Source organism: Dromaius novaehollandiae, chromosome 2 (assembly GCF_036370855.1).
Source record: "Dromaius novaehollandiae isolate bDroNov1 chromosome 2, bDroNov1.hap1, whole genome shotgun sequence".
Classification (NCBI taxonomy): Eukaryota; Metazoa; Chordata; class Aves; order Casuariiformes; family Dromaiidae; genus Dromaius; species Dromaius novaehollandiae.
The window spans coordinates 53,107,092-53,126,114 of record NC_088099.1 but is presented as its reverse complement, the minus strand read 5'-3'; the positions used below and the strand labels follow the sequence as shown (position 1 = coordinate 53,126,114).

The 19,023-nt window shown below is 39.6% G+C and overlaps 1 protein-coding gene across 1 annotated transcript in view; it reads right to left on the bottom strand.

Annotated features, from left to right (window-relative positions):
* The window catches only part of ITGA9 (integrin subunit alpha 9), a 230,863-nt gene that overhangs the window by 27,358 nt on the left and 184,482 nt on the right, over positions 1 to 19,023 (bottom strand). Inside the window, exons 24-26 of the mRNA XM_026100784.2 lie at positions 4,186 to 4,311; positions 3,546 to 3,665; positions 1,772 to 1,873 (exon numbers count right to left, since the gene is read on the bottom strand). Coding sequence (XP_025956569.2) covers positions 1,772 to 1,873; positions 3,546 to 3,665; positions 4,186 to 4,311 — 348 coding nt within the window. The remainder of the gene's footprint in view (positions 1 to 1,771; positions 1,874 to 3,545; positions 3,666 to 4,185; positions 4,312 to 19,023) is intronic.

Here is a 19,023-nt window from a genome sequence, read left to right as displayed (position 1 = left end):
GGAAAAGAACTATGTTTTGGGGGGATTTTCTTCCTTTTTGTTTTTCTCGAAACATTAGATAACAATGAATTATAGCAGAGCTTTCATCCTGGATAAAAGCATTTCTAAATTTTGACTGTTAAATAGTAGTAATCCCACACATGTTACACTGTGTCCATCATTCTGAAAGATTCTAAAACCCTTTACAGAGTATAATATATGGCAGAGACATCCTGGCTTCTCCCATTTCAGATGGGGCATGGGTATCACAGTCAGGTGTTACTTCAATCATTAATGAAATTTAGCCATTAAATGGCAAGATTTAAGCCATTAACTGCAAGCTGAGGAACTAAATAGAGATCTAGCAGTGTCTTAACAGTCAGGGCTGCAGGTCATTTATAAGGCACATTCCCAGGGAAGACTAGCTATGTGAATAACTGACTACTTCAGTTCAGCTGCCAAGCCTGTTTTTTTAATGTTCTTTAGAATGGTCCAGAAACCTGACAGAAAATAAAACAGAAAGGAAAAAAATTGGGTCCTGTCATACAAAAGAATTTTTTTCAGACAGTTTTAATAAAATAGAAAGTTAAAAAAAAAGAAATGGGAACAAGTCTAGAGTTGCAGACATGGTCATGAAGGTGATCATTGTAGCAGTGTCTCCCCTTTCCAAGCATTCAGACTGAAGGCAGTACACAGATGCAGGTTCAATTCCTTCTTTGACTGTAGGGATTTAAATCCATTATCTCCCAGATGAGTGCTTTAGTGGGAGATGTCAGGCTCTTCTGAAGTGCCTTGACCTCAATACCTCTCCTGCTCAAACCTCATAGCTCTCTCTGAAATGAAGCCACTAAGAAAGAACAGTTTCATGGGCTGGCAGTCATGTCAATCATTCAGGGTAAGGGGATAAGTGAGAGGTGGGATCTATATCATGTTCCAAAAATACAGAGCAAGAGAAGAAATTAAAGGCAGTCCAGATTAACTTTGATCCTCATGTAAGTGTGAAATATGCAATGAAACTTAAAATTTATTTCACCAGGCAAAAAGAAACTTGAATTTGGGTATAGCTATTCATGCAATTTTCATGCCTTAAGTGTTTGGCCACTTGGTAGTAGGAAACCTCCTACTTTTGGACTGCAAAAGTCCAACATCTCCTTTTTCTCCAGCAGATTGTAAATATGGCCCTGTTCAAGCCACAACTGAATAGTGCATTAACCCTGAATTTCAATATTTCCACCTGAATTTTCAACCTAGCCTCATGCAGAACAACACAAAATGCAGTATCAGGTCATACATGAATTCCACCAGCTAGGCACAAAGGAACAGGTATATGAATCTCTGAATAGTTGGACCCCCTTGACCATTTTCACAGCTCCCAGAATATCATTCATTACCACTTTAAATATTTCATATCAGCACATCTGAAATGACTTTGCTGGGGTTTCAAGTCTCTGCTATGTTTTCAAGGAAAATCTGAAATAGATTAAAGCAGACATTACCCTCAGAGCCGAAAGCTAAACCTAACTTTGGCACAGCTATCCCAGAGACTATTACAATTTTGGCTAGCACAGGACAGACTCTCCTACTCCACATAACATCATTCACAGTGATGGCACGGTTATCCCAGTGAGCCAACCCACAGCAGCATCGTTAGTCTGATCTGAGGAAGTCTGAACACTCTCACATGCTGTGACACTGCTGTCTAACCCCTAAATCCACAAATTCCAGTTTGCCGAGCTCTCTCAAGGATCTCCACGGGATCAGGAAACCTTTCTCTCCAGAATCATTCACTTACTGGTTTTTCTTCTGGGCTCCCATTGGGCACCTCCACAACCCTGAGGGCAGGGTCCACCCGCACCTTTGCCCTTGTGACAAACTGGATGACTGACGAACTGTCCTGAGAAGTAAAAACAGGAAGGATTGGATTTGAGGCGGAGGGGAAGCACCAAAAAAACAAAATGGAAAACCCCTACATTTGCCAGTGCAATAACTATATCTAGATAGCACTCAGTGGAGTTTGCGTTGGGAGTTAAAACAGGCTAATACCCTGCTTTGAAAAATGTACCTTAAGCTCATAACATAGACAAAGCCCAGCACATTATCCCAAATTAAAACAAACACAACAAAATCAGGTATGTTGGACTTTAAACACATCATTTTTATTTGGCCTGTTTTTCATATTCGCCACATTTACCACACAAGCAGAAGACAGGCAGAACATTGCCAATCAACGCTGGCAAGTTCAATATTAACCATCAAAGACAAATTCCTATTTGCTTTTTAAATGAGGAGAGAAAGATACAGGAAAGCTGGGCTAGAGTCAAGTACAGCCTGAGACAAAAACTGCTAAACTATCTGAATCTGTGCACTGCAAATAGCTTCAATATTCAATTTATATCTTCCCATATTAATATATTTTTCTCCTATATTTTATGCAGCGCTTTTTAACATGCATGTTCCAATAAGCTGCCATTTTAATGCACATGTTAGTCATTCTTATGCTGCTCACTTTGGGGAGGGTGGGTGATAAGTAAGAAATAGCATGTAGTGAGGACACCGACCCAAAGACATGGGTAAGTGTTGTACATCTTTTAAAGAAGATCTGCTAATGGTCATCTTAGAAAGGACATAGCAGACGGGATGGATTCCGGCTACTCCTGGGACCGCATTTCCCAAATGCATATTTAATGTGCACTCAGTTACTTGCTTACATATTTCAGCTTTCTGCGTGCATGTAACATAAATACCTGAAACTTTTGGTCTGGTCTATTTTCCCTATTATCAAACATTAACAGATATAGTTGGTTTCAGCTGGAAAACCTCAGAGCTATCAATTGCTTTAGCAATGGCTCTCTAATGAAGGCTCTCTCCAATGTTTTTAATCTAGCAGCTATCAAAGACAGGTTTATTTTATTAGGCTCACATTAACAGCCTTCTTTCTCTCTGATTATCTTACATGCTTATAATCTTACAGAATCTTGCCATAAGTCCACAGTCAGTATTTTTCTAAGCAGAGGAAAACAGGGAAAAATACAGTAAATCACTAGAAATGTAGAGGATTTGCTATTTCATTCAGTGGCTTCAGAAAAGATGGGAACTAACTTGTAGCCATTTGTTTCTTCTCACAAACGTCAAGCTCAGTGTTATTATGGCTGTGTTATATCTTCTCTGAATAATAATCATTTAGACTAAAAAAATACAAAAAACTGCCATATCTCTGTTTATACAGAGGAAATGACAGATAGTTGGTCAGAGTTTATGTGCACTTACTCACTTCTCACTTAACTTTTAGAAATCTCTAGTGTTAACACTATACATACACTGAGGGGTCTTATTTTTTCTCAATGTATTGATTTCTCCATTTGATTTATTTCTGTCTTAATGTAATTGGTAAGAAATAGGATTAACACCTCCCTATACACTGTTGGTAAATTGATCTGTTTTCTTTGACACCATGACTTTTTATAACATACTAGTAAACAGAGGAAGGAATGCAAGTCTCAAGCACATTGATGTACATATACATACTTAAATTGGTATTAAAGATAAACTGCAATGGAAGCACATACCTTCTTCAGTATCTCAGTATTCAGCAGTGTGTAAATACTTATATCACAGGACTCTGCTTTTGCTAATGAGCTTAAATTGCAGCGTATAATTAAACAGGACCTGCCTGGTCTTTCACAGTCCTACAGGAAATAGGAAAAAAAGCTGTTAGGCATGTCAGGAAAGAAGGAAATAACTCACTGAAAATACTCTGGGACAGCAAATGCTCCAACTGACTGAGAAAATGCACAGTAAGCTGCTAAAATCCACTTGCATAGGAAATAGCAGCAGCTTTCTGAAGAGAGCTGGTCCCAAGAGCCAGGGAGGGCAGCGCAGCAGGGCTGGGCTGCTTGGTCGCCCTCTCCATGGGGCTGGCACTGAGCCCCAGCGCGAGCCCAGCCACTCCATGTGCCTCCGATGGTATGGGGGCAGAGGGCTCAGTGTTCCCACTTCGGGCCAATACCTCCCCACTGGATTTCCTGAGGATTCTTCTAGGTAAAAATCAGAAAATGAAAAGCACTAAATATCCCCCCAGTAGTAGTCTACACGCACAAAACCCTTACTCTGTAAGAACTATCTGCATGAGTTCTTCATGATGATCCATGCAAAATCTTTTGTAAGATACAACATCCACTTAAGTTTGTCATAGATGGACTTTCTTACCAATACTTTTCTGCCAGACTTTGTGAAAAAAGCAAATATCGTGTGAAAAATATTTTCATTTTCTTGAGGAATAACGCATGGGCTGGGGTTTTTTTGAAACGAACAGCTTCCTTTGTCCTGACCAACCTGCAAGCACAATAAAAATCACAATTATCACTCAGAATTAAAACTGCATGGGAGGCAGGGATTAACTTGGTCAAATAAAGCACCTATATCTGAGCTGGATGTCTGGCTCCCATTAAGAGTCAACAAAGAAACAAGCACTTCAAGAGTCTATTCATCCTAAGGCACACATCTAAAATAAGTCAGATAAGGCATCCCCTAGAAATGTTTGTCTCTTTTGACTGGATAGGATATAAACATATATAAGCTAGCTCAGATGTAGATGCCTGTGTTCTGTACGTCTGAAGACAGAGGAGGAACATTTCACAGCCAAAGACGCAAAACATCACATAACATTTTAAGTCCCTTGCATTATTCTGCACATTAATTTTTTGTAATGTAATTTTATTATTTGCTGTTTTAGCCAACTTGCTTGTTTCACAGTTCGTATCGGAACAAATGAAGTAATGAAATCTTTGTGAAATACACCAACCTAGATACAAGGTCTGTTCTCCTACCTTTGTCACAAATAGCATAAAAATGAAGAAAACTTACTGTAACATTAGCTTGTTTACTTGGACAGAAATATTGATGCTTGAAGAAAATGAAGTTTATCAAGATTTGATAAAATGAGCTTAAGGTCTTTGATCAAGATAAACTTGCACTAGAAAACCCTTCTTTCTTTTTGCAGCTTATGAATATTCACTGAGGAAAATCTACTGGAATTTAATACCATCTATGACAATAAAATATCAGCATATTCTGCCTCCATGCACCCATCCTTAAAAGCTGTAAGAGTGAGAGAGGGAGCTTTTTACACAAAGTACTTCACCAAGCAACATTCTTATCAAATGCCCTGCTGTTAAGTTCTCCAGGTCCTCTATTCCGAGGAAGAAAACTTGCATCTTATTCAAATCACAAATCTTTGAAAGAGGGCAAAAAAAAGCTATTATAGATACAAAATTGCTGCATATTTTGAGTTCATTCTTTATTAATTGTTTTTAGGTAAGTTACCTTAAGTGTTGCCAAAAAAAAGAAAATTAAAAAAACCAAAGGTTTATCTTCCAAACAAGTAATGGCCACGTCTCTGGGTAAGATACCTTTTCTGCCTCACTGGTCCACAAGTGCTTCATAATCTGTTCTTTGACATACTGCTCATAATCTGCCTTTGCATAATCTGTTCTTACATTCCCATCAAATACAGACACAAGTAGCTACCCAGTTTACAGTCTCCTTGGGGTCAACAGAAAATTAAGACTATGATGTTCTCCTTTTGCCCAGATCACCTGGAATGAGTTTTCATAATTTATTGTATGTGAGAGATTCACGAAGCACACTGACATTTATTTTCTTTGAACTTTCATGTTAGAATTAGATCCAGATCAGCCAGAATGTTTATGTTAAATCAAGAGAGCAAAGATCTATTCAATACCTGATCTTTCTTCGTGAAAGCTTGAATTACCAGACATTTGGACAGATTTCATTAAATTCATGCAACAGATACCAAAAGGACAGTATAAGCTTTTGCACTATCCCAGCTTTTGGCATGCTCTCTAGATTGTCCTGCTTTACATCCTGTGCGGACAAATATGGCATAAAAACAAACTAAAGCAGAAATATTTCAGAAGACCAAAAGGAATTATATGGCATGAAGCAACATAAATCTGGTCCTTTCTTCTCAAAATAACTTTATTTTCTAAAACTGAAGCTTGGATACATCTCACCCTTTTTAAAACACTTTAGCTGAAACACAGAAAGGCACCTCCAGAGGACTAAGTCTGATCTTGGAAATATCCTTTCCTCTCCACCAACTACGCAGTAATCCTGCATGACAAGGCCATTAAAAGCAGGACTGAGTCATCCTTATCATCTGTGCTGTTCTGGAACAGACCAGGGGTCACTGAAAGCCTGTTTCAGCAGCCAAAGGTAGATGCCACTTACTATTTTTTGGCAGAATTTGGGTGAATTCAACTGGGCAGCAATTAAGTCATACTGATGGGCAATCTGTGATCCATTAGTGTATGTTGAAAGCTGGTGGGCAGCAAAGGATGCATTGCAGCTGAGAAGCACTTTAACGCTCTCTTAGAAACAGCAGAGCCACACAGCTAGGAAAAAAGTAACAAGAATCTCTGAAACGGGTGGATCATGAGCTGAGCTAGAATGAAGGACTGCAAAGGACTCAAAAGGCTGGCCACAACTGTTTGATTTTTTCCCTTAGGCTGACCATCAGTCACTTATATTTCAGACCACCTCTTATTTTCCTCACTTGTTACATACGTAAAGGGAAGGTTCAGTCAACCAGTCAGATGTTTGCAGGACAACACTAAGTACGGTAAATTTTGATTCAACTTTGTTTTCAATGCAAAATTCAGCTCTGGGTAATCAGCCTCTTAAACAAAAGCTCAGTGCAAAGCTCCTGCGTGCGTTATGCCGAGACTGAACTGCATCTCTGAAATACAAATCAGGATGTGGTCTCATGTTTGAGCCTTTCCTTGTCAAAACATGGTATTAACCCAGGCATCTGTTTTTCTACTTGCTCAGAATACGGTATACAGAGAAGAAAATCTCTGGAAAAGTTTTTACGGGCTTTGCAAGAGCAAATGCTTACCATTTACAAATGCCAGTACCGTGCAAGTCTTTGAAACAGAGTAAATAGCTAGGCTCTTTGATGAAGTCTTGATGTTTCTAGGAACATGACTTACCAGAGCTTTATGGAAATTTCCATGTAGGCCAGGGCAACCTATAAACAGAGGAGGACTACCCCAAAAGGGATCTTCCCAGCACCTGGCTGCTACCATATTCTAACATTTCAAGGAAACAGGAGTGGGAGGCTTTCAGAGCAGTGTAGGGGGTATGCAAAGACATATGTACAGTTTGGTACACTGGCAATCACAGTCAACTTTCCCATACTGGAAGTATATCTAAAATCCACCCATGCATATTTAGACAAAGTCTACACTGGCATATGGTACAGGCCAAACAGAAGAGCAAAAGAGTCAATCAGCAGACATCCTCAGCACCTGACATCCACATTATACACATTCCTAGGTTGCTCTGAGTTTAGTCCTGTGGCCTGAACATTCATTTATGGTTGCAGCATATTAAGTACATTGCTGGAGGGCATCTTCTTGCTTAGTTTCACCCAAAAGGAATCCAGTTTGCGTGCTCTGTGATGTGAACCACAGCTCCATGAGTGGGGAGGACCAGGAATTTCACTTTAAAAGTCCACACGTGGTCTAAACTGAGATGCTAATACAGACACGCTTTGGTCTTCAGCTCAGTAGAACTGCAAAGAGCAGTAACTCCAAAGGTGCGGCAAATACACATTATATATGCTTACAATGAAGTTTCCTTTTTTTTCTTTCGTGTGGATGTTACATTAACTCCTATAATCAGGACATCTAGAATTCACTGCATTTGTTAGTACTAGAGTGGCTATATTTCTACATAAGCAAATCATTCTGGAACAAAAGATCTAGAAGCAGTCTCGGCCTCTTAAAATTCCTCTATTTCTAGAAGTGATTTTTTTTTTTTAATGTGAACTAACAAATTTCATTGAGCAGTTTTATGTGGTGGACAAATGGCATGAAAATAATTTCAAAGGTTTTACATTATTTTCTATTTTTTCTTCTTCCCTTTGTACTATACTCTACACTCACATATAGTCTACACTGTCACATATATAATCAATCTTTTCAGTGTAAGAGAGTACAGTCTTTGTGACACAGAACTAAACATTACCAACTACTGGTCCTAGCCTCCTACTCCTAGAAATTTTTCCATATAAGATTTTACTGACAATGCATTCTTTTCACCAGGTTCTCCTTGTGTAATGCTGTTTCTAGTCTCTAGAAACATCTTGTCATAGGCTGCAAAACACCTAACGTAACTGCATCATATGTCTTTTTTTTTTCTAGTTTTATTTCAAGTTCAAAGGCACTTTTATAATACTGCTCAGCCCCAAGGAAAAGGAAAATACAGCAGTATATCAGGATGATAAAAGCCAGCACAGTCTACATTCAGTTCCCACTTGCATTCTTGAACACCTGTGGATGCCAGAATACCCACCTACAATGTTCAAGAGCAGGAAGTTATTTTGGGTGCTTGACTTAGACACCTTAATCAGGCCTGATACCAGAACATGGATGCAACACTTCAGTAATATCACCATCTTGGCCCCCCCCCGCGCCCCCCCCCCCCACACACACACCCTGTGACCGTGGGTGCAATCGTTGTAACAGCGACGGAGAAGAGCTGAACCCTGCAGCAGCCAAGGGCTAGGGACTGCGACTGCCTGAAGACAACTGCAACTGGCCTTGCGACTCCACCTCCACCTTCCCCTGAAGGGTATAAATCGGTTGGCCCTGGAGGCCATCTGGGGCTCTTTGTGGGTGACAGTGGGTCTGCCAACTTGTGGATCCCCTCGGGATGGGGACACCCTCCTGCAGTTACTGCCCTGGGATTGAGTGTACGTTGGCTGCTGAGGCAACACGTGGGTAAGATCAAGCAGAATTGGTTTAATAAGAATTGTTGCTTTGTTTGCCTAGTTCATCTGTTTGGGTAGCTACAATTAGTCTAAACCAGCTAGCTTTGTCTGTCTACTAAGTAGTTACCATTAGCATAACTTTTAGTGTAATTAGAAAATAAGTATTCTAGTTGAGCTAAGTTTCTCTTAATAAGAATTGTTGCTTTGTACCATTGTAACTTGTGCAGTAAATTTTGATCTTTGCGACAAGTTGTGGAGTAAATCTCCCCCTGCCTTGCACCACATGAAACCCACGTGGTCTGGGACTGTAAGGTAGCTGGTTGTCCTGCAACAGTTCTCCTATTCAGTATGTGTGCACATTCATGCAACATGCACAAACATGAGTAGATACAGGTATGAACATTTGTACTACACAGATTGCAGACAGATTGTAGATATAATGGGCCTCTAAAGGTTACCATAACTCTGTAATCACTAATACTATTACTAACCTATCATCATGTAGAAAAGTGGACTGCCCCTTATACCACCTACCCTATCCATGTATGGCCACAAATTCAGAGACAGGTTAGCCTCTGGCTTTGTTAATTTACTGGAAATTGTTGCTTCATTAAAGATCCCATAAACCTGGCTGAGAGACAATATTTAGATATGACAGCTTACACAGTAGGTTATTCTGCCAACTTTTTGTCGTCAGCACAAACCACACTTAGCTTCTCAGAGACGAGATGTAAGCACTGGAGAAAACATACCATTCTTTGAGAATGGTATATTTGCAATAAGCGAGAAATTCCCCCAGGACTTATTAATAGACCCTGAATATTTGAAAAGTCTTATGGAGCTGACTCACTTCAGAGTGAAACAGTTGCATATAAAATGGCAGGTACCTTCTACATACACTACATACTAAAAATCTTACAGTTTTAAAATAGGGCTGGATAGGAATGACATGTTGGATTTATTACATAAACAGGGATCATCCTTTCCAGCTTTTCTTGCATTTGTAGGAAATTATGAGAATACTTGGGACTGGCTTGGTGCTCCAGCAAGGTGGTACCAGTGCAAGAAGGACAATCACCAAGTGTTACCCTGGCTTTGTCAGGCTGGGAATACAGAGGGTAAGCCAGAGCTGCTAAAGAAAAACTTACCACATTTCTAATCCAGGTCAGCCTTGGGTTTAGTGGGCTTAGGGTTTCTAGAAGAAATAATACACGTGCTGCCTCAGCACATTCCCTTTCTACCATCAGCTCTTTCCTCCAACTTCAGATGCATATAACATTCTTTCTGCTTACCTGGAACTACTCTCAGTATGTGGAAATTTCTAACAAGCCCTTCTGGCCTTTAAGAAAATGCCAAGTTATGTTAACATACATTTTAAGGGTCCAGACCCCGCTGCCTGTAATGTAAGCCAGTTCACAGACTGGCTGGAAGCCAGTGGTCCCTTCCAGGCTTTACCTCAAGCAGTTAAACATGCATCCAAGGTGAGATCCTCCATTTTTCCAGAGCCCTGTATCCTGCATAGGATGGCAACCGAGGAGAAGGAAATGAAATGGAAATTCCAAACAGGAAGCTGAAAAAGTCAGCCAGGGGCCAAGCACAGGGAAGTGGAAATTAGTAGCTGGCATGGGGTTAAGTATGTGCCTGTGATGAGAGTCCCTTGGAGGAATGAGCCTGAAAAATGGGAAGAAAGTAGCTCTTGCTACCAGGGAAACATTAAGTACAATCTCCATGCTGCATATAAGAAGCCGAGTGCTAATCCCATATTTAATGTTTTACATCTTATAAAGGCAAATGTTTTACATTTCACAAAGGCAAATAGGCAAGCAAAAGCAGATCTCCAGCCTCTTCCCCATAGACAATTCCAGATACCCACTAATGCAAAGAAATTCATTATAGCATTAAAATTTCAAAAATAAAAAAAATTACAGGCTTTTCTTGTGAGCCTGAATTGCCTGCTGAATTACATCATCATCAGTTATTAGAATGCCTGGAAGCAAACAGAATTAAACTGATACAAAACAAGTGTGAATGTGTAATCAAGCCTTGAGTGCGTCTGATGGACCCAAACCCACATTTGAACATGGAAAAAGCACGGGGGCAAGTTCAGGGAAAGCATCATTCGACACCAAATACTTGGAACAGCAATTTTGGTTGCAGGAAACATACTCAAAGTCTGAACACAGGTCACTTGTTTCAAAAAATTGCTAACATTGTTCGACCCTGAAATGGATGCTTTTCTCATCAGCCCTGGGGTATGCTGGCTCCAAAAGACAGATTGGCTGTAGTCATCTTGAAATTGCTGCCAGACAGTTTTTACATGTTTCTTCTTTCTTATTAGTCTTTTACTGTTCTATTCATGCACACATGCTTAATCAGTGGTTCAAGTTTGTAAGTAGGACAACAAATAACAGATCCTCTTTTGTTTGTCCTTGTTACAAAGTGTAGCACAGTTACCTTAATATTAGGTAAAAAATGTATAGGTATGACCTGATTCAAAGAAGATAACTGATTCACCCTATAGTAGATGAATGCAATAGAGATGAATTGATAGGCACAGTTAAGCTAACATGTAACACACGCAGAGCAAAAAAAAAAGTACTGACAAGAAATTCCAGACAAGGTCAGACTTTCAACAGTAGACAAATAAGTTATGTAAATATGTTATCTGATTACTTGGTGCATATGCCAAAAGTGTTTAATATTCACAGATAATGAAAAACGTTTGAATCAGAGCAGTTTTGTTGATTCTGGCAATAAATTTAAGAGCCACTGAAACAACAGAAAAGTACTTTAACCCATTTTATACAACACTTGAAAGATTTTGACTAAAAAACAGCAATGTTAGTAAGGAAAAAGAGTACTCCACAAACCCAGCAGGTAAGGTTACATGTCCATGAGGAGATGTAAGAGAGAAGCTCTGAAGTGACATTGCTAAAGCATTAAATTATGATAGTAGTATCTACTGTAGATCTGGTTCCTGCTCCGTCAGCTGGAAGGAGAACACTGAGTGCACACATCTGTGCTGACCTGACTGCAAGACCTACAGATGATTTTTTGATACACTTAGCCATGAAGCTTAATTAAATGACCCATTAACTAGCTTAGATCAGCATAATCCTGCAACACCCACCGTCACCCTACAGGACTTGGCCCTGCAACCACTTTGCATATACTAAGCAGCGATCCACAGAAGTACTACTTGCAAGAATTAGTGCTATTTGTCTAGTCAGGTAAGAAAAGCAAAGATATTCTGATTTAAAGTTCATGGCTCATAAGAGAGCGGTTTCTTTCTTAAACAGTGCTGTCACATGAACACAGGGAGAGGATGACTGAGCAGCCACATGATTTATCTGTACTGTCCACAGAAGGTTTAGGCCTAAAAATGAACAATACCTTACATGGCGAGTAAAGCAACAGTTTACCTCTAACATTCATGTGCTCCTTATATATCAGCCTTTAGCAGCTGAAATGCAAGAAAGAGTCACTGCATGTACATTCCTTCTCCCTACTATGAACTGCAAAGTGCTTAATCAACACAGGAGGCGTTAAATAAATCTTAAGGTACATCTCTTTTTAGAAAGCTTTTGACATCACTTGCAGTTCAGTGCTCTCTTTTAGCAAGGCTCTACATGTCTGTAACAAGTCCCTTTCTTCAGCCTTTTACATGATGCATAAAGTATAAATAAATGTATGTTTTTCCTTTACCCACTGATTGGAGTTTCTTCATGGGCTGTGTTAATGTGAGGATGAAAAGCTCTGAAAAGTGTGCAGAAAAATAAATTCTTTATGGGGTCTGAACAAGTTAGGTGGGTTGTTTCACCAAACTAGGTATTTGAAACTATCTGAAAGATATCTAAAAGCAGTCACCCCACTCTCTCTCTAGAGGGAATGGAGAGAAGGTGGGATCTCCCGATGACGATTTAGCCCATCTATTATAGACACTTACTTTAAGATTAAATGAGTCACCCTCTTGGGGTATTTTAAGTTAGACAGAGGAATCTTTCCCTTGGTTTCAGGGAGAGCATCAGAGCTCTTATTCTGCCAGGACACTCTAGCAGGCAATGGTTTGTTGATACTTTCCGTATATCACACAAGACCGGAATGATGTACTTTCAAAGTTAGGAGAGACTTCTAATAACTTATATTTTCACTCAGATACATGAAAAGGGGGTAAACCCACTTTCCATCAAATGGGAGCTAGAGCTTATATAAACAAGCACCACTTTTTTCAAATCTTTCTTTCTTGTTTTCCCAAATTTACACTTAAACCACAGATCTTTCACAGTATTTATAACAGAAAAATGCTAGTTCATGAATCAACATTTAAAGGAGGCATGTATGTTAAAATAATTAACCATCTCTTTCAAATCTCCTCCTTCACTATTTTTTGGCAGGAAGTTTCACCAATGGGAAAATGGTGAAAGGATACAATTCTGACACTCCTTCAAATAATATAACGAAATAAAAAAAAAAAGGCTGACTGTCACCTTCTTTTATTCAGTAGTTCCTTCACAGGGAATTGCTCAGCTGGGAAGCTTACAAAAGGCCTACTGTATGGTTTATTCTATACTTCAGCGAAATTCCTGCTTATTCTGATATCTACCAAACCTCCAGCTTTCTTGATGAATCAAGTAAGTGTTAGCATATATACTCAATTTACTTGGTAAAGCTTCTTTTTCATCTCAAATTCACTCATATGAAAAGGTAAATTAGCCATCTTTTTCAAAACTGTAATTTCACGTATTTAGTCATGAAAATAGAAACTACGGGCAGTTCAAAAGGCAGCAATGCTTTTGTATTGACAGGTCACAAGTTTTGAGGCAGGCAGGGGTTGGAAATTTTCAGCAACTAAGTAATTTGACAAATTTCACTTCTTTGGTTTAGAAGTTAATCACGAACAGGTCACACATTAAGCGTTGCCATACTCTGATTTAATAGATGGGTCCCCATGCACTGCTGTCCCTTGTTCAGATGACCCTGATGTTTACAGTACCAATCTTTCTTTAACGACAGGCTTATCTTCATAAATCCAGAATGTACTTTCCATGAACATTCTTGTTATCCTGCATCCATGTAAAATTCACTGCTTATGCTAATACTGCAGCACTCTTATTGCTAGAAGATTTGGACAAAATGAATACAAAATGGCATGAAATTTGTTCAAATGTGGTTTCATTTAAAAACCCAAAGTAGGAAGTCAGAGAAAACTTTCTGCCCTGTTTATGTAACTCTGCTGTCTCCTGAAGGCAGTATCCAGCAATGCCTGAAAAGATTATTTTCAAGCAGTGTAAATACAGTGAACTCTAACCAAGGCATGGCCTTTGTATAGTGATTCAGATGGTTCCAGTAAAGCAAAACATGAAGATTATTTTTTTGAATTTGAATTTATTTTAAGGTCCTAACTTAGGAAAGAACTTCATTTTATGGCCAGGCACCCCTTCCTGTGTAACAATGATATCTTAAATCAGAGCTAAGTTCCTCTTCACTTGAAACAGCTTCAGTTTATCATGCTGACATGAGGAATATGCTTAGGGGGGGATCTTTCTGAGCTGCTTTGGGGTGCTGGGTACCATGCCGCAAGGTGACTGTGCCATGCTGGCATGCGGCACGTGCCCCCTTCTCCCTTTGCGGCCAGTCTGGACCCACCAATTCCTCCTGCAAGTGATGGGGTTCCCATGCAAGGCGAGATGCGGTTGGTATCACGGAGATGCTCTAGACAGGGCGGGAAAAAGCACCTCCAACTGCCTACGCAAAATGTTTTGGAATAGTCATTTAAAGAAGCAATTAAAGTAATGTAGGCAGGAAGGTCAGCAAGTTTCTGAACAACACACTCCCTGAAATGAATAATTTCCTCCAGCAATCTAGCTATGTCTTTAAATGTGGTGCCAAAATATGTATATGCAAGTGTGTGTATAGCCCTCACTGAAATGAAGTGACCACGGAGGGATGATTAATACAAAAGGCTCAAATAATCCATGCTGTAATTCTGAAATGTTCTTATACAAACCTTGTATCAGTGGTGGCAAGCAGCAGCAGTAGAAATAGCTGCTGGAACAACAGTTTGCTACATAAAATGCTATTGACAAATATTTATATCTTCACATGCTGGGACTGTGTATATATGTTTTCAGAGCCAAAACCTGAAACTTCAAAAGACAGAAACTAAATAATTTTAAACTGGCTGTCAACAAACAAGGGGTTTCCAACAAGAAGATAACGATATATAAGTTTGCCTCCGCAGGTGGAGCATGCAGTAGTGAGCCTGACATCTCATCAGATACTTTGCAGAGTGCTCCTACACCACCAGCACTTTCGAGAGCTCTGACAGTCTCCCTTTGCTTAAGGCTTTAAATATCAGCAGAAGGGGTGCCAAAGTATTTCGTTCTTATGCTGGAGGTAAGCAACCTACAGATAATAAGCAACAATTAAATTTAAGGTTTTAAAATCACAAAAATTTATTTTCCTCATGTAAGTGAAGAAAAAATCTCAATCAGCCTAGGACCTTTTGTGGATCGAGACTGCAAGCTTTAACTCTTCCCTTTAAAGTCCTTCTGCTCCTTGCAGACTCTACTGTGCAAACGCCAGGAAGAAAAATGACATGAGGGCTATACAAAACCGGCCTTAAAAACATAACCTGTCATCAGCCAGGAAAGACTTGTGGCTCTGGGACTGGCTCCATTTTACTTTTTCTGTTTCAACATTCACATGAAGAAAATGTTTATTTCAACACTTTTCCTTATTAAACATGACAAGCTGTTCTAAGGTCCCATGCTAAGGTAGCCGTTAACTTCAAAGGCAACTTGGAAAAAGAATTCTTTTCAACTCCTCTATGCTGTTAATTTACTCTCAATCCAGCTTTTCGTTGTTTTTAAAATCTTACTGATACCCAGTTGTTATAGCAGTGCGCTCCAGGTCTCACCTGCTCAGGGAGAAAAAGGAGAGGTGTAGAGTGACCACACCAAGTACAACACAAGATCTGGAGAACTTCTGTGCCTGTCCTTCCAACACAAGGACTTTTCCTTTTGCTCTCTAACCAAAGCGTGACAGAAACTCTGTACCAGGAATAAGGGACTTGCGTGAACTGGCATCCTCAAGGTTAATGGGACTGGGATTCATGACACATAGGTTTAACTCATTTCTCTCTCTGGAGATTATTCTCAGAGTCTAAGCTTAGATCCTGACTTAGGGCCTAAAACCTCTCTCCATTAATTACTACAGTAATTACATTATAGTAATTAAAATTACTCTATTACTAGCAATTACTACAACAATGATTGCTATACTTAGACGTCAAAAGTTACATGCCGTGACTCAGTTTCTCATGAGAAAATTGAGGATAATGTTTCTCTCCTTCTCCCTCCTTCCTCTGAAATCCCTTTTATTTCTAGACTGCAAACTCTTTGCAGAAATTGCAGTGTATGCATTTCTGTTCCTAACAAGATTTCCATCTCAGTAGCAATAACGGCACAGTTTTTCATAGCCTCAGTATTGAGTCACCTAAACAGGCTCTTACAAATAAATGCTTGTTGGCCTTCATGATACTTGCAACAGATGCTAGCCCCTTCCATAAACCCACAAGCACACGCAGCGCTTACTCCGGGTTAACACTGTTGTGCTTTGATGCTAGTGACAATTGTCTGACTGGGGTCTAAACAGCTTGGTAACCCCCTGGAGCATCATCCCTCCAAGACCGGGGTGAGGATCATCTGCTTGCACTACATTTGGCTTCCAGTTCAAACAGACAAACTCAGTTTCCAACTGTTAGTCTCTTGTTCCTCATAACTGTGTTTACCTTTGCTGAAAATAAAATAAATATGAAGGGAACAATCTGATCCAACTCAGTTATACCATCTTCAGAGTAATCCACGCCTCATTGCTAATTTATCAACAGCTTCAGGAAACAGAAATACCCTGTTTAATTTGGTATGAAATCCCATTGTGAAAATCTTTTTGGATGCCCCAGAAAGCAGCTTCTTGGCTGGCAAGTCAAAGTAATGTTTCCCTTGCCCTCCAAATTAGCTCGATACTCAAAGGAAATTACTAATCTTTCAGCTGAAAACCAAAACACAAACAAGTTTAATGAGCAGTACTTTCCTCTATGGAAGAATAGATAATCAATGGCTTAAAGAGTGGAAAAGCTACATTTCTGTTAACACTAACCCTATTGTATATATTATTCTGCCTTTCTGTGTGCTCATCTATGCTTTGCCTATCACAACACTTTTACCAACAAGCTGAAGTATTCCATTAATTATGTTTTAACCTGGCTTGAAGCCTCCACAGGAAAGCAAATACAAAGATGCATAATGCAAGCTAGTATTAATTTGTCTTTTCTACCTTATGCTTCTAAATGCCATCACCACTGCAGACTTTGAGTATATCCTGTGTAAAAATCAACATCAACAGTGAAATTCCACAGTTATAATCACTTGTAAAACTTCTAGCATTTCCTTCTGTTTAAAATTTCTACTAAGGAGGAGGTTCACTTTTTTTTAGTTTTCTTTCAAATTGTCCTTTTTCTTTCCTGGCTTTTTACTACTGACCTGTTTCCTTTATTTATTATGGGATTTATTATTTATTTATTTATTATTACGGGAAGCGCTGCATAAACTCCCAAAGCCTCTCAGAGGGAGCCTGAGTATCTCTAAAACAAACCTCCAAACATCAAAACATCTTTGTGACCTGAACTGCTCTAGAAGAAAATCTTAAAGCAGTTTCTGCAATATAGCCAAACGCTTGGAGCAACAGGAACAGAGGAAGTGTGAGAGCTGCCATTTCCTCTAAATGCAGCAAGATAATAATTCCTATTAACACCTCTCAGAGATACAGACAGTTCCAGGGGGCCATATGTGACTCTCATTATTTTTTGTGACTGAAAGAAAGACTGTAAAAGTCAACACAATGTGAAGGAATTAGCTCCTGGCACAATTTCATGCGCTATGTGTTTTTTCTCTGTGTTTTCACTCATAAATGTCACTGCTGTACTGTACATTAGAGAAGCAGCAAAAGCATTTTTAGTTTTATTTACGAAAGAATGATGGCTCCAACTCCCAATTGCCATATCAATAGCATCAGTTATAAATAAGTTTCAATTCCTAATCCTCTGTTCCATGAATCCTCTGACAGCTATTCTGAAAAGTCTGGCAATACTGACACCTAGAAGGGCTGGAGAAAGGTGTAATTACAGAAAACTTGGCATTGTCTGAAAGGACACTATCGCTTTGTACTATAGTCTGGACTCTGGGAAGTTCAGAATAAGCAAGAGCTCGAAAATCTTTAATGCATACACTTACAAAAATCATTTTGAAAAGCAGCTGTTCTAACCCATTTTCCAAAGTTCATTCCAATCTGCTGCTTCTGGGATTTTTTTTTTTAAGTCTGTTTGGTCTGAGAAAAGATGCCTTGAAAAGTTCCATGATTTTAGTTCCCTTTTTAGTTAATAAAAACTCAGTGGGAGAGAGGCAGGATGAAAGAGAACAGGATGCTTTTCCTGTTAAAATACTAAGACTGGGGAGACACGGGTTCAGTGCCTGGCTCTGACACAAATTTCCTGTGTGATCTCTGGCAAATCATTTAGCCTCTAAGTGTTTCAATTCATTATCTGTAAAGCAGGGATAACCACTATCCCAGGGAGGATTTGCTTGGCTCAAATCCATTACTATGTCAGAGGTGCTCAGAAAGCCATGTATGAGAATCCTACAGGCCTTATAACCCAAAACAGTGGTCAAAACGACCCAGGCTACCCCAGTGTATCATGTAGGCATTTCTCGTAACACCGTGCCTGCCTGCCACCACTCTTCAGACATGGCCTGCAACACAAACAGGCTTCACAATGGGAGTGTGAAATTTCTACAAACTGCAGAGTAGAAGAAAGATGTCAAGTCGTGCTGGGGGAAACACTAGTTGCTCAGGAAAAGAGAGGCCAATCCTGCAAGTGTTTCTAGCGTGGTGCCCAAAGCCACGCTACCTGGCCAGACCTACTTTAGATAAGCCACCAGAGAGAACGGCAATGAAAAATGTACAGCCCTTTTAGAAGCTTGGCCAAAGTTTAAGCTTCTTGCTTTGTTTTTCTAACAGCTATTCAAAACCATACAGCCCAGCCCATCCTTGGCAGTTGAAGTCAGGGACTTGGGAGTGGAAGAACGACAAATTGTGTCTGGAAATTAGCACTTGTACACTTCATGGGTAGCATGCATCTCAGTTTATTTAAGCATGCAAAACAGCTGTCTTTTCCATGACATTTTGCCAAG